The sequence below is a fragment of the Aplidium turbinatum genome, chromosome 1 (assembly GCF_918807975.1).
Source record: "Aplidium turbinatum chromosome 1, kaAplTurb1.1, whole genome shotgun sequence".
In the NCBI taxonomy this organism is placed as follows: domain Eukaryota; kingdom Metazoa; phylum Chordata; class Ascidiacea; order Aplousobranchia; family Polyclinidae; genus Aplidium; species Aplidium turbinatum.
In genome coordinates this window covers 54,403,364-54,430,120 of record NC_137472.1, presented here as the reverse complement: position 1 = coordinate 54,430,120, position 26,757 = coordinate 54,403,364, and the positions used below count along the sequence as shown (strand labels likewise).

Genomic DNA, 26,757 nt, shown 5'->3' with positions numbered 1-26,757 from the left:
CTGTGCTTGTTTGGTTGTTTTGAACGGACTCAAAACATAAAAAAAGCATAAGTAATAAAGCAACTTTACCACTTACAGAGCTCTGTGACATTGTTTGTTACATCTATAATTCTAAATATTCTGGTTCAGCTGATTACCCACCTGCTATCCTGAAATTACCCACATGTGGGTAATTACCCATAGGTTAAGAACCACTGTTTTAGAGGCATAGACTGAAAGCATCATTCTCAATATCGTGACGTCACACACGTGCCAAAGGGGGGGGGTGCAACCCCTAACCCCCCATCCCCCCCTGGCTACGCCACCAGCTACCTAGAATTTCTTACCAAAGGAATCAAGATAGAAGAACTGAATTCCTCTTTGAAGATACTTTGCTTGTGCATGTGCATTACTCGATGCTTCTGCACTTTGGCATGGTAGATAGGAGAAACAAATATTATTTTACACACCACAAATAAAAAACAACCCCCACTTAAATATTCAGTTGGGATGTCATAAAAGACTTAGAAAAATAAACATTGCAGGAAACCTGCTCAGTGAGACCATACGGATTCAGAAAAAAGTACATAACAACAGAGAAATTATAATTCAATGTAATAAAACACAGACATACCACAGTCTCTATATTACTAGTCTGGAAGCTCAATGGCGTTGCTATGCAAGGGTGTGTCTTAGCATTTGAGACAGCGCCTCAAGTGGCACGTCAGTACTTTGCAATTCGTAGCCAAAAGTCTAGGCAGGTTTAGCCGAGTAATGTCAACTGCAGGTTGTTTTAACTTTAAGTAGGCTAAATTCTTATTTACATATTACCGCTAAATAGGCCTAGGCTATTTTTTCTTATTCCAGATTATCCTACTAAGTTAGTCTTAAATTTTTAATATAGAGACTGTGGTCAAATCACAGAATCTGCTTGGAAGGTAGGCTATGCAAATGCAGGCATATTGCCAACTATCAACGGTGAAACTGCATGATATTGTGGTTGCAGACTGTTTTTAACTAATATAGAATGTTTAGGATGTTTGTTACAGTTAATATCTAGCATGACTACAAATAGTTAAAATATGATGTGAGTTTTCAAATTACTAAGGAATTGATTACTTTATAGTTTGAAGTAGTGGTCTTTAAAGTTCATAAGTTTCTATGTACCAAGTCTATACAGCAGCTTAATATAATTGAAGGGTTTAATTACTAAATATTTGTGGAAGCTTTAAGCTGAAGTAGGCTTGAAATTAGTACCGTAATTGGCAGATGCTACTTAGCCATCATCATTTCCAAAAACATTGATTGATCAACTAATTCAGTTGACACTTATTTAAAAATTTAAGTTAAAGTTGTTTTATTTAGTGATACAACAAAAAGTTGATATGTTTCAATCTGTGGCACTCAAAATAGTCACTGCCAAAAATAATTTGGAAACAAAGAGCATTAGCAAGACAATTTTGAGTACGGTACCGGTAAGTATGCAGGTTCAGTAATTTAAAGCGACAAAGATTAAAAGTTCTGAGATTTAACTTGTATATATAGCAGCGTTTCTCAACCTGGGGGTCGCGACCCCTTTGGGGGTTGCGAAGGTCATTTGAATGTGACAACATATGAATTTGACAACCATGTATGCAACAGGTAGGCTTTTTTACTCATCCAAAGCATCTTGCAAAGAATTGCTTGTGCAAGATTATAAATGTACATAAAATCCAAGACTGTGTACCAGAGGAATATGCCCAGTTGTTTGAGTTAGCTGATCATGGAGGTTTGTCTGCTCCTACAGATGCTCGACTGCACTACATTATTTTCTATATGTTAGTGTAGCGATCCCCCCCCCAATCAAGGAACTTCAAACATCCTCCGAAACCAGGCAACAATGAGCGACGTGGCAGTCGCGATACCCCCCTTTCAAGGGTTAATATGCTTGCCCATGGCAGCAGGGGACCTGGAGCCACCGGAATTGCTTAAATACTTTTCAGAATTGCTTAAATACTTAGAATTGCTTAAATACTTTTCAGAGTGCTACGTAGTGCACTCTTCGGCTTATGCGATTGTTTAGCTGTTTTGTTTCTACCATGTAAGAAGTCTTGTAGTGGCAAAAATATAACCTCCTCATTCGCATTTCCAGCACTTTTTTTATAAGTTCATTTTTTTTTATTTCTGACCATCACAGCGAAAACAATACACGTCAACATAACAAGGGTCTTGAAAAGTTCTTCAAAAGCGCCTTCGTAGAGAGTTTCCAGTTAATGGATTGCTGTATACCTTGCACAGTCCAGGTCCGGCAATAAGCTTTCTTCACAATTGTCATGATATGCATCAGGCAGATTAAGGTTGTTGATTTCATTGCGCAATATGTCGGTGTAATACTGTAATACCCCACTTTTTGAAGAGAATTTCCCTGTCATTGGCGAATTTCACCTTCCAAATCTTCATTCAACTGTAAGTACAAATGAATTCAGTAATGCACCATTTTCATCAAGTGCCAGCATACCAGTAATGTACGTAATGCATATGTGTAAAATAAGTCACGTTCAATTGCTATATATACGTAGTATGCAAAAAATTGGCACCCAAGGAAGAACGTTCATTACCGGTACCTCAAAACGTAAATATAGCTACGGAATTATTGAATTAATGTACTTCTAAAGTAGCACCATCGTAATGGTGTATATATAATTGCATAGTATGCTTTTGAAAGCTAACTTTTCCAACACGGGCTAACCCTGAAGCAGTTAAGTACTTCATTGGCTAGATTTCCAATTTTCATACCATATTAATAATATTATTATTACTATTTATTTGCATCAGGCCAATAAGTCCATATTAATTATGTACCATACATGCAAAAAGACAAAAACAAAAAATACAAGAACAATCATAATAACCCGGCTAACCTATAATGCTGTTGTGGAGAATTGTTAATGAGTAAGCTGCAAATGGCACATTTGAAATAAGACGATTTGATAAGAGCGTCAGAATTGCAGCAGAGCATTTATGAATAGAAGTCTTAAAGAGACTTACCGTAGTTAGTAAGATATATGAATAGTATTTTGCATGTAAACAAGTGTAGTTCAACATACCTTATGAAAACATATTGTAAGTTCTTGTTCACTCTTGTCTTGAAAAGACTCCAAACATTGTGACAACATTTTAATGACTTTTTAAAACAATTAATAAAAAACTTTTCTGTACCCTATTGCTGCATTGTAAAAAATATATTATATACTATTATATATATTATATACTGTATTTATGAACATGCTCTGCTTGTATTATGCATATAAATTGTTTTCTATATCGTGAGTGGCCCACGAGTAACATGCTAAATGTGACATATCTGAAATATAGAAGTGCTGTATTTCCTTTTCTATGAAGCTAGCCGTTTGCATTCAAAAGTGAGTTACCAATACCTTAGCCCACCCGACGGTGTTTAACGCAAACATAGTTATTTTGCTTAAGGAATTGGCTCAAAATCAACCATGGTTACGGTAGTGAATAAGAACTCATAATATATAGGCTACAAATGTGTCAAGTGGAACAAGAAAGGAGATTACATACATAACGTAACTTTATATTTGTATCAGTAGTAAACAAACAAATTTTTTGCCAGTATATCTGCAATCTGTAGTAAACTGACAGCAATAAATATTCAATGGCAAGTTAGAATGAACTTATAGGGCCTAACCTAGAAAACTAGCCACAAGAATGGGCAATTTTTTTACTGTACTGTAATTCACATATTCTTAATGAACAGCAAAATTGTTGATTGTGACAGGTATAGATTTGACCAATGCATCATAATTTGCACAAGTCTGATATAGCTTTATCTAGATTTACATAATGTACCGGTTATCAATATCTTTTAAAAACTCTTCAGAATAAATGCCTGTACATATACATTTATAAACTTTGAATAGACAAAAGTACTGTTTAATCTTGAGTCTAGGTCAATTTCCATTGGCAACAAGTGCCTTCCTTTAAACTAACCAGTGCCTAATATTTCTGGCAGAAAAGTTTAGCAACTAACCAGCCTTTCAACAACCTATGTTTTGGTCTTCTGCTGAAGAAGTCAAAATTCAATTCTTTTATAATTTGAAATCTAACATCATCTTTTAACTACTTATGTTCATGCTAACCTAAGCCTAAGAAAAGTAAAACAAACGAATTTTACTAGATAAATACTGTAACTAACATCCTAAACATTCTACAATAGTTAAAAACAAGTCTGCAACCACAATATCTTGCACAATTTCACCATTGATAGTAGACAATATGCCTGTATTTGCATACCTTTGGTGCTTTGCTTTCATAATATTCTGACGCACCACTAGGAGCGCTGTTTCACGAGCGACGACAACTGCCTTTTTCGTTAGCCTTCCAGACTAGTAATATAGAGACTGTGGACATACTACTTCTGTTCAAATGAACTTTGTTCTGAAATCAATTAAAGTAGTTTTGATGATACGAATTGGCAGCACTACTTCTAAAAATATAGTTAGGCTAGGTAATTTGATGACAAAAATTAACTAAGTTAATATATTCTAAGGTTGCATACAGACGGTGACGTAGGATTCAAAGAACCCAATTAGTCTAACAGTTCGTATTTACGTTTTCAATGTCTGAATATTGAATAATATTCAATCGTCGGATTTGCAGAAGGCGTCGTTGGATTTTCAAAATATCGCCGAATAGCAGCAGACCCTTTTACAAAAGTAACCAAACAAAGCTAAGCTACCGTACACCTTAACATTACATTTAACAGGTAGGCTATAACCTATAACATTTTTTTGTTAAATGTTGTGGTGTTGCTTAGCTAATAGCTATGTCTGTTTATGGTTGAAAAAGTACTGTAACCTCTCCACCCGAATTGTTTTATAAAAGTGTTCACCAGATTTATATAAATTCATATTTTGTAGTCGCCCAAATCAAGATGATGCATTTATGGATATTATGAAAAAAATTAAAGACTTTGTAAATTTTGATGCGAGGCAACTGTATCATGCCAATTGGGCAGTTTTATAAATAGACTATGATCAGATAATTTCATATTTTTTTGTTTCCCAAATCTAAACGATACAGTTATGTAAATGTGAAAAATTAAGGCAGTGGCTATTTGACCGGTGCCGGCCTTTTAATCTGAAACACTATTTAACCGGCTCCGGTCTTTTAATCTGAAACACCATTTAACCAGCTCTGGTCTTTTAATCTGAAACACTATATGACCGATATCATATATAACTTACATTACTGTGGTTGTTCACGAAAAAGCCACTGCCTTAAATTAATGAATTTGTTCATTTTGGGGAAACTGCCTCACGCTAATTGGGGCAGTTGCATAAACAGACTAATCAGTTTTATCAAATAATTTCATGTTTTGAGCTGCCCAAATCAACACGATGCATTTGTGAAAATTAATAAAATTAGCTATATATATAGCAAATTTTGCGTTTTGATTTGGGCAGTTTCACAAAAGTGTTAGAGACATATTTTGGTGGCTGCCCAAATTGGCATGATGCTGTTGGTTAAATGCATTTTGTACTACAGTTTGATCACCATGCAATACAATACATCAATATTGTGTGGCCAAATGAAGATTTTGCAGCACATTTCTTGTGCAAATAAGAGGCTGTACTTAGTTTGATAGGTAAAAGATATTAATTTATAGTTTTTCTTAATTCATGCAATTTTGTAGCTTTTCATATAGCAATTTTTGCCCTAATAATTGCAAGATTTTGCCCGAATTCGCGACGTTTTGAAACTACAGGGGGGAGGCTGCCCCCCTGCCCCCCTGGCTCGTACGGCTATGCTCCAGGGTTGGCAACTTACAGCCCGAGGACCGGATCTGGCCGCCAAGGAAGATCATCCGGCCCGCATCCCATTTACAAATTATAGTAGGCCTACTATACGGCTCGCCTAGTGATAGGCTATATCAGGGCTACTCAACTAATGTTAGCAAAGGTCCATTTTGAAAAGTTGAATATTCTTGCGGTCCGGTGAATATTTCATATGCAACCACGAAAATTAAACAACCAGTAGCCTACGAGCACCGAAACACTTTTCATCTAGTATGTAACACGACTTGGATTTTTGTCTGACACAAACAAAGAAATAAAAAGGAGAAAATGTAGCCTATTGTGTTTCTTTGTAGTGTAGCTGTGTGGATCGCACATCAGAAAAGACGGCAAAACGTTGGGGGGTCTGGGAGCGAAGCCCCCAGCTCCTTGGATAATCACAAAAAATTGCTTTTCCCTAATGGAATTCTGCTTAAAGAGACCCTAAAATGTGGCAATGAGGTTATTCTTCCAGAAGCCCGAGGTCCACCTTAAACACCCAGAAGGTCCTGATTCGGACCGCGGTCCGTCAGTTGAGTAGCCCTGGGCTATATTATTTTTGATTAATCTTACTGTAACAGAGGCTATGCCTCATTTTCTCCGCATCTTTGGTGAGTTTTATACCGTTTTCCGTTTATGATTTGAATTGTCACAATAGATAGATATAACTATGTTTATTGGCTGCTGCGAAAAAAATATACGATAAATCGAAACACAATGTAGCCTTGTTACGGACAATTTTCACTAAATCAAACGTCATATAAAAACCGTTATGGTCTACTTAACCTAGCTGGCATCTTACGTCATGGAAATTGCAAGAAAGTGTCCAAATATTGCACTATCGTTCGTAAGACTTGATGAAACATTGCATCACCACCTTTGAACACCTGTTTGAATTGCGTGACAATGTCTTTCATTATTGCGTCACAGTTACTGTTTACGTGAGTTTGAGATATCGCAAATTATTCTAGTCATTCGTAAAATGGTTGCTTGAAAGTTGGAGGCATATTTAACTGTTTGCTTAGTGCTTGCCAGCTGGATAAAATTTCCGTTTTTTATCTAAGTAGTTTGTTCTGTAGTGACAAGTTTTGAGTGGTGTATCGCGTTGCACTCCATTTTCGGTAGCCGCGGGCTAATTTTACAGAAATACACTTTTTGAATAGACGTTTCAAAGGAGTGTTTCTTTTTCGGTCATTACATACTGACGAACAGATCCGGGAATCTTATGTTACAATTTTTCCACGAAGAAATTATGGTTTACCGCTGTGACCAAGCCTACATAGTAAAACTGTTGAAATGATTAAAAAAGAAAATGATGAAAGCATCACAAAAGCGGGAGGCTGCGAAGTGACCATTCAAGGTCTTCAAGTCAAGCAGCCACCTCTTAACTCATCAATGATAATTGGCTAATTGAGAAAAAAATAAATAAATAAATAACAGTGAAGCTGTCCAAGATGATAAGAAATTAAAAATATTCAGGTAGGCCAACGTAGCATGTGTTACAATTGCAAGTCGAATTAGTAATTTAGCATTTGCCTAATATGTGTTAATAATTTTCTTTTTGTACATTCTTTTAAAAGTTGTGAAGGAGGATTTGCGAAGTTTATCTGGTATATTATTCCCAATTTTTGCGCCAGAGTATTTTATTAAGCTTTGTAGTTTTGTGGTTGTGTGTCGATAATACTGTAATAGTAATCTAGGTTGGTCGAGTTTTAAGTAGTAAGCCTAAAGTTGTGAATTTCGTTGCATTTTTTTAAAGTAGTTTTGAAAAGTGCTGGGTAATGAGTTAAAACTAAACTGGTACATAAATTTAAAATGTCAAAGTTGTACAGATCTTTTAACTTTAGGATATTGAGTTGTTTATAAAAGGGTGTGACATGATCAGCCCATTTGCCTTTCACAACCGCTTTGACTGTCTTATTTTGCAAAACACCAAGCTTTCCAATATGTGTTTTGTATGACGACCCCCAAATTGTCAGTCCGTATAGCCTATTAGGTAAGGATGCACAAGAGAATAGTAAAGCTGAAGCATAAGTTAGCTTTGGTTGATAAACAATGTTTCAATTTAGAGAGTATGCCAACAGATTTGAAAAGTTTGGAAGATAGAGCTTCAATATGAGGAAGAAAAGAGAGATTCTTGTCAATTAAGATATCAAGGTATTTAGCAGTGTGAACGTTTTTTAGTGGGGTATTGCCGTAAAATACTTCAACATTAGTTGAAGCTTGGTTGGTCTTGGGTGCAATTATTAAAAAGTTAAACTTAGAAGCATTTATCGTGAATGAATTGGCAGTGATCCAACGTTTGATTCCTTTCAGTTCAAGATTAATTAAACTTTGAAGACCTAATAAATTATCGGCTTTAATGACAAGACAAGTGTCATCAGCAAATAATCTAGGAACAGAAGAAACACAGTTAGATATATCGTTTATGTATAGCAAAAAGAGAAGTGGTCCTAATATGGACCCTTGTGGGACACCAAATTTTATTTTTTTTAATGTAGAATTTTCTTGTCCTATAGATACAAATTGTTTACGATTTTTCAAGTAGGAAGTAAGTAAGGCATTGGCAACTCCTCAAATGCCACAATGATCAAGTTTATGTAAGAGTTTTCCATGATGAACATCATGAACTGTGTCAAAGGGTTATAGGCATGGCGATCTATACTACTGGCCTTCTCAACGTGGCAACAGCCAAACAATGTGGGGGCCTATTAAGTTTTGGCAACTAACAGGTAAGCTATTAGGCGTAAAAAAGGCGTTTTTGCATGAATTATTACTAAAAACAAATACTTCTGGATTAGAAAACGAATTTTTTAACATACTGAGTGTTTTGAAAGTTGGGTCACTTTGATTTCGTGTACCTTGATTCTGTTGATATCTTGATTCTCATGATATTCTTAACATGTAGCTATTGTCCTGCTTTCTTGCCACTTATTTAATAATCATCATCATCGGCCATGCCTGAATAAGGCGTCGGCTACCGTGAGTCTCCACAACGATCGATTGTCCATACTTCTAATTAGGTTTTCAAAATTTTGGTTTGTCCATGTTGAAAGATTTTTGAAGACTTCCAAACGTGGACGTCCCCGGTGCCTCTGACCAGGAAATCGCCCCATCATTACCGAGTGTTCAATTTCGCGTTTGCGGTAGACATGCCCGATAAATGTCATTTGCCTTTTTTTGATAGTTGTGATGAGGACGCCAGGGGTGCACCCAGAGCGTCTCCACACTTCTTCGTTAGTGATTTTATCCATCCAGTTAATTCCCATCATTCTACGAATGAACCAAATTTCAGCACTGTTGATCTTCTTCTCTATCTTCGGGCATACAGTCCAGGATTCACAGCCATATAGCAGAACTGACCAAATGTACACATGTACACCAGGGGTGCATTCCTAAAATTTTTTTTGGGGGGGCTCTAACATTTAGCTGTGTTGTTATAGACAAAGTATGTATAAGTAATCGGTGTAGGTTAGCCAACAATGTTTAACTTTTTTAAAAGAAAACAGTGTTCAGTATGTTTTTACTTCTGAACATCATGTCGAAAAACAACCCATGCTAAAACGTAGCTTGAAGTACAGAAAAAGGTAGAAGCAACAAAACGTGAAAACGTGGTTGAATTCGATATAAAATTATAAGTTTGAAATTTGGCTTGGTTGCTACACTGCAATCTCCTTTGCTTTTTTTTACTGCGTAGGCCTACACTTGAAACTCGATTTGCATGAGCTAATTCCAATCTCTTAACTCAGTTGTAAACTTATTTGTATGAGCCGATCCTAAGCACACTTGCAAAAACATTGACTGCAATAGGAAAGTAAGGAAATGCAATTCTTGAAATGAGCGCTTGTGGTTGCAGATTTGCTATATAAGAACCAATAAGCTGCCAATGTGACAGTAAAATCTCATTTAGTTATTAACGAACAGTTTAAAAAACTCCAATTACAGCAAAAGCATATTGCAAGTTGGTGCAAACGAGATTACACAAAACAAATAGCCTGTTTGCCAGGTCTTTGGTTTTATGGGCTAAGTTACAAGCACCACGACAGTCCTTGATTTTAGCCAGCAAACAGTTCTTGCAGAGATCTGAGTTCATTCAATGTGGGCAGCTTAGAATGCTTAACTTGAATATCCACAGCCGACCGATGAGTCTGCACTCTGCAACCACTTCTTGAGTTGCCGCAGTGCCATTCCATAAATGAGGAGGTGGTCCGTTATTGCTGATGAACAACAATGCTGAAACAAGTGATATGGTCAGCCGTGATCGTAGCGGTGTGATAACCAAGTTCATTTGTGAAAATCCACGTTCGGCTTCAGCAGAACTTATAGCAATCATGTTTAGTACTACGTTCTTGAGCAACTTTATCGTATCTGGTATATGACAACAATTGTCAACATACAATCGGAAATAGGAGTGATGACATGAAATCTCTCCTCTATTTTTCGTAATCCGTGCTCCCCTTCTTGCCATGGAACTTTGACTGCAGCAGGCCATAACTCTGGTACAGTAATTTCCAAGCTCTTCACAGAATTTTCATTGTTGGTGTCCATCATCCTGCTTCCAATGTTGTTAACCAAAGCTTGAATAAACCGATTACGATCAAAAGATGGGTAGTCTCTACGTCGAGCTTTGAACTGGTCCAATGTTGTGCCTTTAAAGGAGTAGTATTTTGTACTTCCGGGACTCAAGTTAACAACTTCATCAAACGAATACTTTCCTTCTGGAATAGATTTTTTTTATTTGAAGTAGAGAATTAACAGTCCATTTGACATGACGATTAGCTACTACGAAGTTGATATTCCCAGTCTGGAGAGTTTCTGACAAACGTAATAATTGGCGATTGCTATCAACTTATGTTCGTGTTTTTTTGCAGTTCTGTTGTGAGAAAGCTGTTAAAGTTTTACTTGTTCAGTCGAGAAGTTGTTGTTCAGCCAGAAAAGCTGAAAAATGGAAGCTTGAACGAGCCCCCTCTGAGCCCCCCCTACATCAAGCCTTTTCGTATTTCGGGGGGCTGAGCCCCCCCGAGCCCCCCCAGGAATGCAACCCTGATGTACACATATTTAATAATATTACATTCTAATTACGTTTTGGCTTTGTATTTGCAATTTTTAGGCTAAAAAGCATTACTTGACCAATGAAAATGGCTGATTTCATGTTGTAACACTTATCTCAGTCGGTAAATTGAAATTTCGTATAGGCCCCCCCCCCAGTGGCGTAGCCAGGAAAAAAATTTGGGGGGGGCCAAATATTTGATGAATTGAAGAGAACGACAAAGTGTTGGATTTAAGACATCGCCACCTGATGTGCAGTGGCGTATCCTGGGGGCTTGAGCAAGGGGAAGCAATGAAACTGGTGGGGGTTAGAGCGTGCCGAAGGCACGCGTATTCTAGGGGGGTCCGGGGGCATGCTCCCCCGGAAAATTTTTGCAAAATTACACTTAAATAATGGATTATAGCGCTTTCTGGAAACACTTTTAGGGTAATATTTGTATGAAATTTATTAGCAGATAAACAGCTATTAACTTATTAAAGGTAGCTCTTACACACGAACGGGCAAAATCTGCGGCTAAAATTAGAGAACACCAAAAACTCAGCTACACAAAAACCCAACAGAGTAAGCCATTCTGAAATTGCTTCCACAAATTAGTTAAAAGAAACGTAAATCGAGTAAATTTTGCGCGATTTAGGATTTGCAAAATTTATTGGTGTCTTTCTGTGTGTCTAAAACAAGCCCTTGGGGTGTTAATAGCCAGATGTCTTGGAAAACGTTATAAATTTCTACAAATTTTATTATATTTTCAACAAAGGGCTCAACTTCGGAATCCAAACTTTGAAAATTTGGGGGGAGCCATGGCCCCGTTCGCCCCCCCCTGGCTACGCCTATGCCCCCCCCCCACATTATTTGGCTGTTGCCACGTTGGGATGGTCAGTAGTATAGATCGCCATGGTTATAGGCAAATTGTTCGTAAGCAATTGTTCGCAAAACAATTGTTCGTAAACTGTTTTTTTGTAAAATGAAGTCCGTAAAACAATTCTTCGTAAAGCATTTCTTGGTATACATCAAATTTTAACTGCATGCACGAAAAAATGCTTTAGGAAGAATTGTTTTACGAAGAATTAATTTTACGAACAATTGCTTTACGAACAATTGCTTACGAACAATTGCTTTACGAACAATTGCTTACGAACAATTTGTCGGACACCGTGTCAAAGGCTTTTTTAAGATCTAGTAAAACAAGTTCAGTCAATTCATTGTTCTGCATTTGCTCATATGAGGAGGTAATAATGTCTAGAGCAGCATGACATGTTGAATGGTTGGCACGAAAGCCATGCTGAGTAGGCGTTAAGATCGAATGCTTATTTATAAACGATGTCAATCGATTGAACATTAACTTTTCTAGAATCTTTGAAAAGCATGAGAATACAGAAATTGGTCTATAATTATTTGTTTCAAGTTTGCTTCCAGATTTATAAATTGGAATGACTTTAGCAATTTTGAGAACATCTGGAAATATGCTATTCGAAAATGTGTGGTCGAAAAGGACGGATAGAGGCAAAGCTATGATACTCAAAGAGATTCGAAGGAAATAAGGCGAGATACCATCACTCCCTGCTGATTTATTTAATTTTAGCTGGTGTATTTCTTCTATTAAGCCAGTGGTTCTTAACCGGGGGGGGGGGGGGGGGGGCGGGCGCCTCCCCAGGGGGGCGTAAAGCATCTCTCAGGGGGGGCGCAAGCTCTAAAACAATTTCATTTTTTTTTAATTACTTTAATGTCCTAGGACTTATACTGTTCGTCATATTTTGTATTTTATCTTATTTTATATTGTATTCAGAAATTCTTGCTTCATTAGTTAGACCAGAACTTTACAAAACTACAGTATGATGATAAGCGTGAAACCTGGAAGTTCATCAGAAACCCGTTTCAATGCGAAGTAGTTGATATTTTCGAAGAAGGACAGAGGAGTTTCTTGAGATGAAGTTCAACTCCACAGCTAAAGAAGACTTCAAAGAACCGGAACTTCAGGCGTTCTGGGCCAATGACCTTCCTGTTTACCCTCTTATCGCAACTCGGGCTCTTCGAATTCTAACAATGTTTGGATCCACGTATCTTTGTGAAGCTGCATTTTCTGCTCTCGTTTCTATCAAGACCAAGTACAGAAACAGGCTGAGAGTTGAAGGAGACTTACGTTGTTCACTCTCTGGAGGTAAACCTCGCATTAAAAATCTAGTCGCTTAGAAGCAGTGTCAAGTATCTCACTGATGTGTACAATAAACAGACAAAAATGCAATTTTTTGGTGTGATACTTATTTAAAATCTAGGGGGGCGCGAGGCACATGACCAATGACCATTATCGAAGGGGGCTTGATAGAAAAAACGTTAAGAACCACTGTATTAGGTTATTTCGTACACGTCTGTTGGTTAAGAGTTACAATAGAGTTACAATACCCGACAAACCTATACTATACTGATCCTATACTCCAATTCTAGCCAGCTCTTAAAACATCGACATTTGATATCCAACAACGGAGGGTGGAAAAGGATTAGCTTGCTCTAAACGCCAACTTTCGTGAGGGGATTAGATATAGTCGACTTGCGTGATCCATTTAAAATCTAGAACTAGCCTACTGCAGCTACAAACCTTTTCACGATTGTGAATTATGATTTTCCTGTGCGTAACTGCTGCTGCTCTGATAAAACTTCCAAAACGATCATTGAAATCTTTACCGTAATGATTTTTAATAAAAATAATGTAGGCTACTAAAATAAATAAACTTATTTAAATAATTATAAACCGGTGTTCCGAAAATGTGAAACTACTAAGGCACATCAAAAGCAGATCAAAAACATATAAGCCAGCACCCGACACAAACATAGAAAAACTGCAATAAAAAAGGCAAAAAGTTGAGTTTCAATAAAACATCAATGAGAATCAAACAGTCGTGATTGAAGTTACACTCCAAAGGGGGTAGCTAAATCTGAAACAATTAGATGAAAATATCGGCTGCTTGATACTTGCCAAAATATAGGCTATGCCACTTCTACCATCTAAATTAGCAGACTAAGCAGCAAGAAGACAATCACGAGGAGTCAAAACTAGCAAATGAATGAGGAATTCTGAAAGTGTAGTACGGTACTGCGAAATTTCAAAAAAATATTAAAATTTGTAACAAAGTTTATTACGGTACTGAATGAAATCATAAAACAGAAATCACTCTAATAAAAGAAAATTAAACTATAGCCTAGGCTACAATTTACCCTTCTTTTGCTTGTGAAATTAAAAAAAGCAAACCTTTATGGGTTTGCTGTATGAATGAATGACCGACGGTAGGTATACAGATATGTTCACAGTGATGGTTGTAAGATATAAAGTATAAACAGTAGTTTTAAATTTACTTGGATAAGTTTATCAAACACTGTAGCTTAGCCCACAGTTTTGTGCTTCGGCATACTGCATTGTAGGGCTGTAGGCAGCGTTCATGGGAAAGATTTCCAGTTGGCGTCTTTTACTCTCCTTGAAATCTTAGTGCTTCCGCCTTGTCTGAAATTTTATAGGCTGCGACTTTGCCTTTTTTCCTTCAATAACTTGCACTCAAGTGCTAAAGTGCTCCACCTCATGGACAGTTTCGCAGTTTGCAACCATGCACATGGGACGGGCGAGTGCCACTAAAGCAGGTTGAAGTGCTCAGTAACCTTCCCGACGTCGTCTGGCACATAACGTTCCTTCTCTTCGTTCCAAGCCCACATGACGTTGAACAAGGACCCCATAAGCCAGCATTCCATATAGGACGTTCATTGTTTGGTCTGTATCGGTTGACGATTGAAGGTATGTATTTTCGGTTGAATGGTGGAGGGTTATTCTTCAAAATCGGACGCACAGTAGGGCAAGAAGATATAAAGCATGGCAGTCGATAATAGGGTTTCAGGCTTGCATTACAACTGCAATGAAAAAACGTACATTAAAAGGCTATCATATGTAAGCTATCATATTGCCTATCACTCTTTTCATCATAAACGTGCCAAAAACAAAAAACAGTCGGCCCAGGCTACTGGTTACATTAAACTTGACAGTATAAACTACCAGCACGCCGATGAATAAAAAATAAACCAAATCCTGAAGAGCTTAAATAAATAGTTGAAATGGTAATTTAGAAAATAGCACTCGCGTTACTTCCTACAATTGAGTAATTCAAGTAAACCAGGCTTGATTTGAGAGGTGGTGGAATTTGGGAAAATGTGGTTGTAAAAAGTGCAAGACAGATTATTATCATCAGTGGGGAAAATGCCGAATCAGGTTATTTTTCTAGGTATCCATGGCTGAATCAAACTAATTTCTCTGTTTAGTCAATCATCATTTGGCAATACTAGCAGTTGTTATACAAAAGATAACTTGAAAACGTGTTTTGTTTAAATGAATTATGACTCATCTACCCTTCGTATGGTAAATTTGTGTTGAATTATTGAGCAGTAGCCTACATTTTGAAAGATTCCAGAAGCTGTTGTAAATATTGTATTGACTGTCGACCTCAAAATAATCTTGCAGTTAGGCAACTGACAAGACTTATGCTATTGGTAGACGCAAAACTGACATTGAAACAAAACATAAAAGTTTGGAGAAAGCTTAAGAGTCAGACTAATCCATCTAAAACTACTATGTCAGTGTTTCAGGACATTTTCAAGCGGTAGAAACTGTCCAAGCAGAACACAAAAAGCACAAAACCACCAATAACGCTATTACTGGAAACATGATGTCTAACTCAATAGCTTATATGTAGTGTACGTTACACTAAACTACACGGCCCACCCAAGCTTTAAAAGAGGATACAAGACATAACTTATATCAATTGCAAGTTTAAGTGTAACACGATATCCTGGCAAATATGATGCTGTTCTAAAAGTTATGTCAAGCGCAGTATTCACATTACAATAATATAGTCTTTTCCTACAAGTTTACAGAAGGTCAAACAAAATATTTGTATGCTATATTTTTTATTTGCAATATGAAGTGGATTATTATTTGAAGTGATTTGTTCGAAGTGACTGAACCAGCACCCTTTTTGAGCGTAATGGTGCAGGCATAAGTAGCAATCATATCACGCTACAATTACACACTATTACATACGTCAGATTTATCTAACTTGGCTACACGTATGTTGTCGCAATTATATATTTACCGAAAACACTGGCAATTTAATCACTGAAATGATCTGCTTTGTCAATCTACTGTAATTTAAGCACTAGCGCAGTGCAGTAGAGAACATGTGCTCAGCGATGATAAATTAACAACCGGTGGTGTGTTCGGGATTAATATAAGGCGGCTTAACTTTATTTCGAAACCATCCTCAACCTTGGCCTACTCAGCAAATACAAATAACATGTTCCAGACAGCAAATTTTGCGTTTTTTTATATCGTTTCAGCGTGATTAGATAACTAGTTTGCTGGAAGAGTGGACTAAAACGTGACATCGAGCTTACCAAACACTTGATAGTAAAAAAAATAATCTTACCCATTCGCTCGCCGTTTCCCATTCTTGCAGGTAACTCTCCTCTTCTTCCAACCTGAACCACACTTTCGGGGGTTGTGGGTTTTGCAACGGCCCCATCGTCCTGTTACCCAACGATCAGCAACAGAAGGGCGTTTAGGGATGACAGAAGGTTGTGTGTCTGTTGGTTCGGGTTTCAGAATTCTTCGACTGATAATGTTTACGTCTTTACGTTTTGGAGTACGATGAATCTGTAAAATCAAGATGGACGTTAAAAAGGGATGTCTTGGAAAAAACGAGCCAAACATCAAAAAAATTGAATGAAACTGTTCAGATGGCATCTAGTTTTAAAACTTGGTACGCTCTTCTGTTGTGAAATCAAACTACCATAAGATGTTTTAGTTTTCACTAGAAAATTTAGCCTACATACTTTCAAATAGGCCTGTCTGAGATATGTTACAATAAAAACTCAATGCTGATTTTTGGATTATATTTTACCTTAGATTTTTTAGGAGTTTTGTGCTGCGCAACGTAGTAAATATATTTGATTCTTGGTGGTAAGATCCTAGCACCAGACAAGCCAAGGCTAAGCACTTGAACTGTAATTGGTTCGTTGAGTGGCATAAACGAAGTTATTTTTTCTGTCGCCACTCTTACTCCAGTGTATTGTAGAACAGTTCCTGCAAATTAGAAGGTAGGTTAAGCATTGTTATTATTGGTTGTAATGGCCAGAATACTATCAAAAAGCAGTTTTGTTGTAATTCTGCAAAAACTATGGATTAAACTACAGCAGAAGCGTATTGGTGTAACTTACCATTTACTTCAATGTCCTTTTCGATGGTAGACAGAGTGAGAGCTCCGTTGAGTAAATATCGTCCTGCGGAGTTGACCAACGCCAAGTAATTTCCGTCATGGACACTCTTCCGGAAACCTCTTTGTTGAATCTTGATGGAGGAGGCACCAACAGGCAGAGTAATGACGTCATTGTAGCCGGCTTGACGTTTGTTGTATTTTCCTGTGAAACGTCACAAGACTGTGAATAGCGATAGAAAAAATTTGGGTGGATCAAGGATGAGTACTGTGTAAGTTACAATTTACTACCCAAGGTTCTTTGAAGTGCAACGTACGCTTCGAACTTCAAAGATGCACTGACAGACTAAACTTCAGTTAAATAGCGTAAAAGTAACTAACTACACCAATGAAAACAAGGTATTTGAAAATTTTTTGAGTTGCTCAGCATCATCTTGTCTGGTTTTTGGTCAAAAAAGAAGCAAAGTAATGTTTTGAGGTTTAAATAGTTTGAAAGTAACTTTCTATGTTTTAGTGATGAATGACATGCGTGACGAGTGGCGAACACTATAGCATTTTTTCCTGCTGCAATGAAGCAGATTTCTTGCAATGAAACATTGCAATCAAATGATACGAAAGACCTTCTGCCATTGACATTCTTTGCAGACCACACTTCGCACTGCAAAGATGAAACGACAAATTCTATTCTCTATGTCGGACAATACAAATTAATCTGTGATCGTTGAGAAGGAATTGAATATAAAACTGGTAAGTTGTGGCGAGTGGCGAACTGAACGTCATAAAACACGGTTTCTTTTCAAAAATTTGCAATCCGCAGACTATCTCTCTCAAAGCAGAAAAACTTAAAAGATATCGCACAACTTACTTCCGATACAAGATTGATTTTATCGCGATTGGCCGAGGTCAAGCTGCCCTAAGCTAGTTTGAACACATCAATATCTCACAAATCAAAATACTTTACAATTGACTCACAAATCGCAGAAGTTTTTACTTGAAAACGGTTTGTTAACGTTTGCTTGTTGCCCGCACAACATGAGTCATAAGTTATGTTTATCCACTTAGGACTATGTCTTATCTGCGCAAACTCAACCAGTTCACCGTTTTATCATTAGCTTTTTATGGATCTAAATCAAGCAAAAGAGCATTGGCATAAAGCCATAGATTACTTCAGAACGGACCACTGCAATAGACTAGGCCTATACTCAATTACACTTGCACAAAAAAAGAAGAAAAACTTACCTCGAATTCTTTTACAATGAGAATTGCTTGTGTTGCAAAGTCCGCATTTATTGTATTTCGCTTTTGACCCGAGAACACCATCGCATCCAGCAGGCATACATTGTCCATGGACACACACATCTGTGGTGTCAGGACCGCATCTACCAACAGAAAAATTGTTGAAAAAACTGCTCAAGCCTCTTAGGCCTCTTGGAAATTCATTAAGGAATGATGAACTGAATTTCCAAATCTCTGCTTACCTTGTGCCGTCGACAACTCGGTCAGAGAGAGTGATATATGAGCCGGTTTGCACACTTTGACAAATCAATTTACAACGGTCCTTGACGTTGACATCAGCATATCTTGGAATCCATGTTGAAGGAACGCGAACTCCAAGAAGTGGAAAACGTTGTCCATTGTAATTGGCGCACTGTTCGCTTCGAAAATCACGTGATGTTTGACCCTTTCTGGACGGACAAGCATCAGTGTTGCAACTTCGAAACTGAAGGCGAGAACCAATGCAGTATTTTCCACCATATTGAGGAGCAGGATTGTTGCACTGGCGTTGGGAAACGTGGATGCCTCCTCCACATGACCTAGAGCAAGAGCTGAATTGGCCCCAACTTCCCCATCCACCATCGATGGCTGCCATTTGAGGTACTTTCCGGACACACTTGCCCTGCATGCATTGGTTTCCTGGGGCACATTCTGAACCATCAGCTCTTGGAAAGTTTCGTGTATGGCATTGATTGGCATGCCTGTCGAATAAAGAATTTTTAGTTTTCTTTGAATAAAATCGTTCAAAATAGAAGAGGACCACTAGCAGTGAAGTCCGTTTCGCAAACTGCAGGAATTGAATATTTCTTACTTTTTACTTGGAAGCTGGCACCATAACCGGCTGCACTCTCGCATGTAAGGGCACTCCGTTGCTCCAGTACCGAAAGACATTTCACATTGAGCGTTCACATCATACATTTCTCCAGGCAACTCTTTCGGATACACCTAAAATCAACGACATTAGACTGGGTTCCCAAATATAAGGCAAAAAGAAGTTCTGAAACACTTCATGTACTTTGCAAAGGCTAAATAAACTGAACACCAGCAGCTTTTATAGCTGTCCAGGTGTATTATTTATGAGTTTGCTTGCCGGTAGTGGTGGTTATTTATGTTCAGCGGATCGTGGTAATCATTAACAAAAAAACATTTTATCAAAAGAAGCTGCCTGTGCCTATGACAAAGAGTAGCTTGTAAAAAAAAAATTGCTCAAACATCAATCAACCCACAGTTTCAAATTGGGGACAAATAAGCCTGCTTTCACAAAAGCGTTGTCTTATTTGCTTTGTCAGTTCACGCTCATTCACTTTCGTTGTCCGATAAACCTACTCTTACAAAAAAATCGACTGTTTGTGTTTGCTGAAAAACGACAAAATCTTTCAATCTTAAGAGCAAGAATGGGTTGTTATTTAAATCATTTAAATCTATACTTTAACCTTTATAAAGCTTTACAAGGTTCGTTTTGGCCTTCTGCGTGCGTAAGCAAGGTAAACTTTTCCCCTTTGTGTGGAATTGAGATGTCGTAACTATAACGAATGATCAATTATATCATGCGTGGTGCCAAAAAGCGGGTTCAAAAAGCCGTTTTAAGAAGTTAAGAAGAAATAAGAAAATAGTGCAAAGAAGGCAAATTGCATCACATATGATCATGTGCTTTGTCAAGTATGATTTTCACTAGTAACTATCAAAAAGCTTTAAAAACGTCTGCCAAAATCCATGTAGAAAAGAGTGCTGTTTCTCAACTAAAATGTATTTCATTGAACCAGCTTTGTTTTATAAACTGACATGAGTATTTGGATAACTGTCATTTGAGTTATTCTTGTTTCAAACAGTTTCTTATCTCGAGATAAATTGACAAGGCTTGTCATGGTTACGATGGGAAAACTCAACGAATCGGTTATGTTCTGATTTGTCGAACATCATTCTGCGGTTTGGTTGCTAGACTCCGTTTGCAACATTGATAAATGTAGGCTAGTAATTTTGTCAGGTGACGCCACAACAGCACTTGAACTAACCTTTGGTTCTTGCGGCCTGTCAAGAAGACACTCTCCTCGTTTGTCCTGAAGAAAATCGATGACAGCCTGTCGTGAACAGGCACTCCACGGTTTCGCGCTGTCAACACGGCTCATAGTTGAGCTCATTACATGCGATCGTGAATCCATTATGGCAAAGTTTTCTCTGCACATTCTATTATCATCGTGCATCATGTTCAGAACATGTCCAACCTGTAAATACATAACATTTTACAATGAAAAGCTGAGGAGATTAGTTAAATGCACTACCATAGAACTGGGTTGCTTTTAGTATCGTACATGCTTGAAATTGAAAATTGAAACATGAAAATTGAAACAGCAACAGGTCATTATGATTGGTACCTCGTGTGCAAGAGTGTATGAAGCTGATAGGCCATCGTCTTCAACAATAGCGCAACTGTGTCGTGTTGAGCACATAGCGCCCACTTCTGCCATTCCTGCAGAAAAAAAGAAATAGTTTTAAAAATCTTCCTCTAACTCCATTTTGCTTCGAAGAAGTTTAATCATCTTTTTCAAAACTGTAACAAAAAATCCAAGAACGGAGATTTTATCTTCTCTCCATCTAACTAAAATTTTATGTTTCGCTTATCGGACATTGAATCATCGTAGAGCGACAATCGTCATCGCCTTGCTAAACCTAACAATGCAAACTACATCTTCAAAGATCAAATATGATATAAACAACGTGTGGTTCCGCAAAGGTATGAGTCATTGGCTTTGCCCTTAGCGGTGATTGGTAAATGTCACCAATTACCATCACGCCCTGCCGGCGTGTCTTTGGCGAACTCATAATCTTGTTATGAATGGCACCAGGCTATGCCGAATTCGAAAAAGCAGCATACAATAATTTTCTCTGCACACTGCAGCAATTTTTGAAGCATGAGAGAACCAATTGTTTTAAAACGGTTGAATAAAAGAACTACAACAAAATACAGGTCATGGCTTGGATGAATCATGCTGATGTACCGTAAAACTTCAGTTGGGAACAAATTGAGGATTATAGATTTTTCCTAATTTTGGCGAAACAGTATGATGCATTTGCATGTAGCATAGCGTTTTACAACGCTGAAATATGGTAATTGTATTAAACTTTAGTTGTGACTCAGTAAGCTGCAAAAAAGCAAGCCACGACAAGATGAAAAATATGAAAACTTTGCATTGCTTTGATGTTTGCAAAGTGAATGCAGAGAGTCATCAAATCTGCAAGTTTCAGAAAAACTTCTTAAAAATATAGTGGCCAATGCAGCTGAAAACCACGCGAAGGGTGACCAGCGTACGGCTACTTTACAAGCGGAAGAGTGTTGAGGCGTATCGATTCACATCTGTAAACAATGGTTAGCAACTATTTTTAGTTTAACCGCTTTTTAAAAATAGCCCTGAACGATAAAGGCTACGAGATTATAAGGAAATCTTAGTCAGTAACCACTTGGCGTTTGCGGAACAATACAGGTCACGTGACGCATTGTAGAATATACACTGTAACAATGAGAAACAAATCATTTGTTATCGAGTTTAATCTCTAAATCCAGACTGGATTTCACATTATGGTGACTCAATATGAAGATTTGATGAAAAACCACAAACAGTCTCTACACCCGGATCTGGTGCCAAAATGATTAAAGTATTACATTTGGTTTAGTTACATTGAAAGTAATATTTACAACTTTTTTTACTTTGTGGCGCAGAAAACCGCAACCAAGCGGCGGTCTAAATATGACAATCAAGCGATTGCAAACCTCAATTGCTTGTGTGTTGGTACTGAGACTAACGTCAATGTAAATTGCCTTATAAAGAGACAAAATATCCCAAGGGATAGTTATAAACAAACAATGAATATATTTTGGATACTAAATGAATTCAAAACAATTAAACGTTGATTTATTAACCTAATTATCACCACATCAATCGATCTATTTTAAGACACCATTTAGAAATGCAAGGGTGTAATTAGATTATTATTTTTTTGTATTTATGCAGAAGTCTGCAGCAATACATTTGGCAAATACACGTTGTATGAATACTCCTTGAATTTAAGAGGTCTAAGCAACTGAAAAATGCATTGTTTCTGCACAAAAATGAATCAAAACTGCTTGCATGTTTTTGTTGTCTGGATTTTACTTTTAATTTTACACAATATAGTTTTTTTGTTGACTGTTGGTTAAATATTTAACGCGTTGCTAAACAGTTACAAAGTGGTTAAGTAGCAACTACTATTGTTAATACTTTGTTACAAGCAGTGGTGGATAACTACAAGGTAACAATTACTTTTGCTAGTAAAGCACCATTGAGTCGACTGCATTGGCCCTACCACCTGTTAAAGCTATGGAAACATTTTCGGTTTGGTGTTTGAAAGCAAGTCAAGCTTATGTTATCAAAGAGTGTTTGCTTTGGATACGTGAGCTAAATCTATTATTGCACAGACATCTATCGGTTTCAACAGCCCTCAAGTTGTTTCAAATGTGCTAGAGAGTTTCACTTTTCTTTAATCGCCCACCCAACTTTTATAAGCGGGGTACAAGGACCTCTTTGGTACAAGTATTACTACTTCCTTAGGTCAATAATGGACTATGACTTCAAAAGCTCCGGAAATTGCTTATTTTGTCACAAAACCCTTAAACAAAACACGGTTAGAGAAGGTGGATTTACTGAACTCAAATGTTATTTCTTCTTTTTTGAAAAATGAAAAAAAGCAATTGTTCGTCCACCTGTGTTTATACGCTACGACGGCTACGTCATTGTTGACACTGAATTATAAACGTTATTTTAATATGGATTATAGTCTAATATCCATTGGGTGTGAACAGCTCGAACTAAGTTTATGTTCAATAAGATCAAAAGCCGGACCACCTGAAGGTTTAAGGATAGCTTAATAAGAAAATAGCAGCAGCTTAAATTTCAGCAGCTGTTCCTGAAACACAATGCAACCCTTTTTCAAAACGTTGATGTGTTAACAGTCCAATTTCATCTCGTTTGCAAATCAGGCTTTAAGTATAGGCTGTGTGATTGTTTTTCTTCAGCATTAAATTCGATAACAACCGTACCTTTCACACGTACAAAGACTTTGATAAAATAACAGTTACGGTAGATTATTTTTGGGTTTATTCATTTAAAAAAAAAGCTTATCACTTTTTTTCTACCAAATGTGCTAATGTGTTAACATTTGACGAATTTAAAACATCAAGTGGCAAAACTAAATGTTCCAAAAACCTGTTTTTTTCCCAGGTAGCAATTTAGGGGGCGTGCTTTGCAATTGTTTCGCAGAGGAATATTTTTGCATGGTTCACTTCCTGGGTGCTGCGGATGAATCATCGCTTGGCAAGGTCAATGCGTTGGAGATCCTGAACGGCCAAGCATTTGCTGCATTCATGCTATAAAGCTTAGAGACGTCCGCTGTTTACAATGTTTCAACATTGTATGTACAATAAAGCAATGTGAAAAAAATAAGCTCTTTTTTTTTTTTTTGAAACTTTTAAACCAAATTATGAAAAGCAGTCTTTGTTCAGATATTCTCTTGCAATTTAATCGGACCACATAGTTTTTTTTATTTTTTTTTAGTTCTTTTATACTTTAGAATGATGCCAAATGCGTGTGAACTACATCCCAAGCCATGACAACGGTCTTAGGAATGTTAGGTTAAAAATTTAAATAAATTGTTGTCCTAAGCGTCATATAAAAAAACTGTCTTTCCCTGAAAAGTAAAAAGGTCGAAATTTAGACTCTAACTGAAAATGGCATTGAAGATCGTTTTTTTTCAGTTCGTTTTGTTCATTTTGTCATGCCATAGTCAGTGGTGGTCAAGCTTTCAAACCACGATTAAGCGCTTTGATCGCTCGGCGTAAAGACAACCTCACGCGAGGCTTTAAAACCGGCATCTGTCACAACAAATGCTTTGTGCGCTTCCAGTTTTTATATAGCTTATTTTGTTAACAAATTAAGTTTTCTTGAGCCTGTTGTAGAAACGTAAAAATAACCAACTGTTTGGTGTTATAACTTTCGAAATAGTCGAATAATGTCTTGGTTTAACTTATGTCTCATGATGGCCTATTATACTCTGGTTCATATTTAACCGCAGACTCACAGTATATCCATTTTAACATTTCTCAACTTGAAAATAATCTAAAAATAGATGAAGCATCACTTACCAAGTGTATCACAACTATCCCCACACAGGTCGGTGCTAGTGAGCAGTACTGCCAGATCGTAGTGCTCTGGATGCGAATCGTCAGGGGTGTTGTACTTCCTCTGCCAAGTACAGAAATCCCGGAGTGTATGGGCAGCATTGCTGGATATTCGGGGACCATTTCTGGGGTCTTCGATGACCATAATCTTAAAAAAACAAAACATTGAAAATAAAACGTTCAATTAAATAGAAGTATAAAGTGTTTTAAAACGATTTAGGTAAATGGTGCTGCGCATAATAAGCAATACATTTTTGTTTACCTTTACAACGCTGAGGGAAATTGCGCTTCCTAGACTTGGGTGGGAGAAAACTCTGTTTGCAATCATCATCACGCTGAGGATATAGTGCTCCAAATCTTCGCCATGTTTTCGCACCATGGAACCATCCACTACGATCATTGTCTCGATATAATATTGTCGCGAGTCAAAGCTTCGCTTGGTGCGAACTTTTCCTTCAATTTTGGTTTCGAACTCAAAGTCAATTACGTTTTTTTCTGTCTCAGGTATCATGAAATGTGCCTCTACTTGTTCTGCTTGCGCTGCAACCTAAAAAGTAAAGTAATGTATTGCTTTAATTTGTATCGCAACAATACATTTTACTGAAATAATTGGAGCGACTGAAGAAAGTTATCAAGTAAAACGTAAAACTCACTTTATGAGCCATTTCCTCCATCCTGTTCACGAAGGTCCGTTTATACCTCCGTCGATTTCGAGCTTCATTGACTCCGCAAGATGAATGAACGTTATCTGATGCTTTCCTCTTTCCATTGATGCTCCTTCTTTCAATAGAGTGTGGAACAAGGCTATCTTTATTTGAATTAGTGTCCCTAGTTACCGGGGAAATAGAGTAATGATAATCATCAGTGTAAATTGCACCGGTCAAAGAATCACAAATACTGAGAGCGACTTGCGAGCTCGGCATGCCGACGATATGCCCCTTGTAAAAGCATTTTTTTAACGAAGATTGTTTGAAAGATCCAAAGTCTTGGGTGGTTTTATTCTTCCAAGAGTATGTGGTAGTGAAAGAAGGGGCGACCAGCTCGTCATCTTGCTGCAATCGGATTATAAAGTCAGTACCAAAAGCATTTAGTTTGTATACAGGATTTGCAAACTCTTCACCAGGTCCGGTTTCATGTTCAGTATCCACTGATCTTCTGCTTCGGAAGTGATTAGAAGAAACTACCTCATTTAGATCCTCAGTCATCCTCACAGGAAGAACAATATCAACCTCCACGATTTCTCGTTTCGATCTTGTTTGATCTGAGTGAGACTTAACATCGACTTGAATTCGCTGGCTGAGTGTCGCCAGATGTAAGGAAAGGCCAAAGAAAAATACGAATGTGAAGTGGCTGTTTGAATTCATTGTTCAAATAAAAATAGTATAAAAAATAAATAAATAAAAATGAGTTCTGGAAGACAAAAAGCTATGCAGAAAGACTGTTTCTTTTCACCATCAAAGTGCGGGTTATTTTCTTCTCAATAAACCACCTACTGTATTTTCTTGTTACAATTTCTATCACGGTAAATATCGCTGCATATACAACCTAAGAATAAAAAGAAGGTTAACCTTGAGCTCACAGTGCAACACACAAATGACACCTTCGACATTGCCAAGAGTCTTAATGGTTGAAAGGTTGTATTGCTACAGCCAATATCAAACAAGAATATCACCTAGTTGAATAAATACTAAAATATTAGAGCTTGGACTGCATGTTACAAGAATCAAATGGTTCAAAACCTGTCCTGCTCGGGGGGTTGAGCCCCCGAGCCCTCCCAGGAATGCAACCAAATCAAAACCTGTCTTGCAATGAAGCTGCTTAATTTAAACTCAATGAGATCAACCATGGTTGATAATGAAACAGAAACATGGTTGTCTTGTCTGTTTTCATTCTCTGCTTTGACATACACGATTGCTTGATCATTCACTATGGTTCATGTGCAGGCCAGTAATGGGAAACTTCCCTGGCAATAAATCAGTCTTAGTTTACATTGATTCAACATCCGAAGATAAAAAGATAAAGAAGATTGATTTTGTTGTTATTACATTTACAACCATTGATAAGTAATTAAGAAATCACAGTGTTGACAACTCATTTTCGTGTAGCAAAGTGTCGTTAATTGCCAATTAAACATCACTTTGTTAAGCGATTACAAATAAAGATGAA

The 26,757-nt window shown here is 37.4% G+C and overlaps 1 protein-coding gene and 1 long non-coding RNA gene across 2 annotated transcripts; both read right to left on the bottom strand.

Moving 5' to 3' along the window:
- Positions 1-2,179: 2,179 nt before the first annotated feature.
- On the bottom strand, positions 2,180-5,095 carry LOC145781568 (uncharacterized). The gene is made up of 4 exons (XR_014290772.1): positions 4,594-5,095; positions 4,276-4,419; positions 3,066-3,184; positions 2,180-2,422 (listed from the first exon to the last, which is right to left on the bottom strand). It is a non-coding gene; the product is annotated as an uncharacterized LOC145781568 (long non-coding RNA).
- Positions 5,096-13,535: 8,440 nt separating this feature from the next.
- Positions 13,536-26,107, bottom strand: LOC145783085 (A disintegrin and metalloproteinase with thrombospondin motifs 4-like). The gene is made up of 12 exons (XM_082594861.1): positions 25,245-26,107; positions 24,854-25,138; positions 24,556-24,739; positions 20,756-20,850; positions 20,396-20,605; positions 19,195-19,328; positions 18,587-19,084; positions 18,348-18,487; positions 17,113-17,313; positions 16,797-16,978; positions 16,323-16,549; positions 13,536-14,754 (listed from the first exon to the last, which is right to left on the bottom strand). The coding sequence occupies exons 1-12, from the start codon at positions 25,953-25,955 to the stop codon at positions 14,430-14,432; spliced, it is 3,192 nt and encodes a 1,063-aa protein (XP_082450987.1). The 5' UTR covers positions 25,956-26,107; the 3' UTR covers positions 13,536-14,429.
- Positions 26,108-26,757: the final 650 nt, after the last annotated feature.

Bases quoted from the DNA above. Each gene is read 5' to 3' on its own strand.
- LOC145783085 (XM_082594861.1), bottom strand. From the start codon at position 25,955: ATGAATTCAAACAGCCACTTCACATTCGTATTTTTCTTTGGCCTTTCC. The intron at 24,740-24,853 runs GTAAACAAAAAT...TGTTTTTTTAAG, and splicing joins TTTCCCTCAGCGTTGTAAAG to ATTATGGTCATCGAAGACCC. The intron at 16,550-16,796 runs GTAAAATATAAT...TTGATTTTACAG, and splicing joins AAACTCCTAAAAAATCTAAG to ATTCATCGTACTCCAAAACG.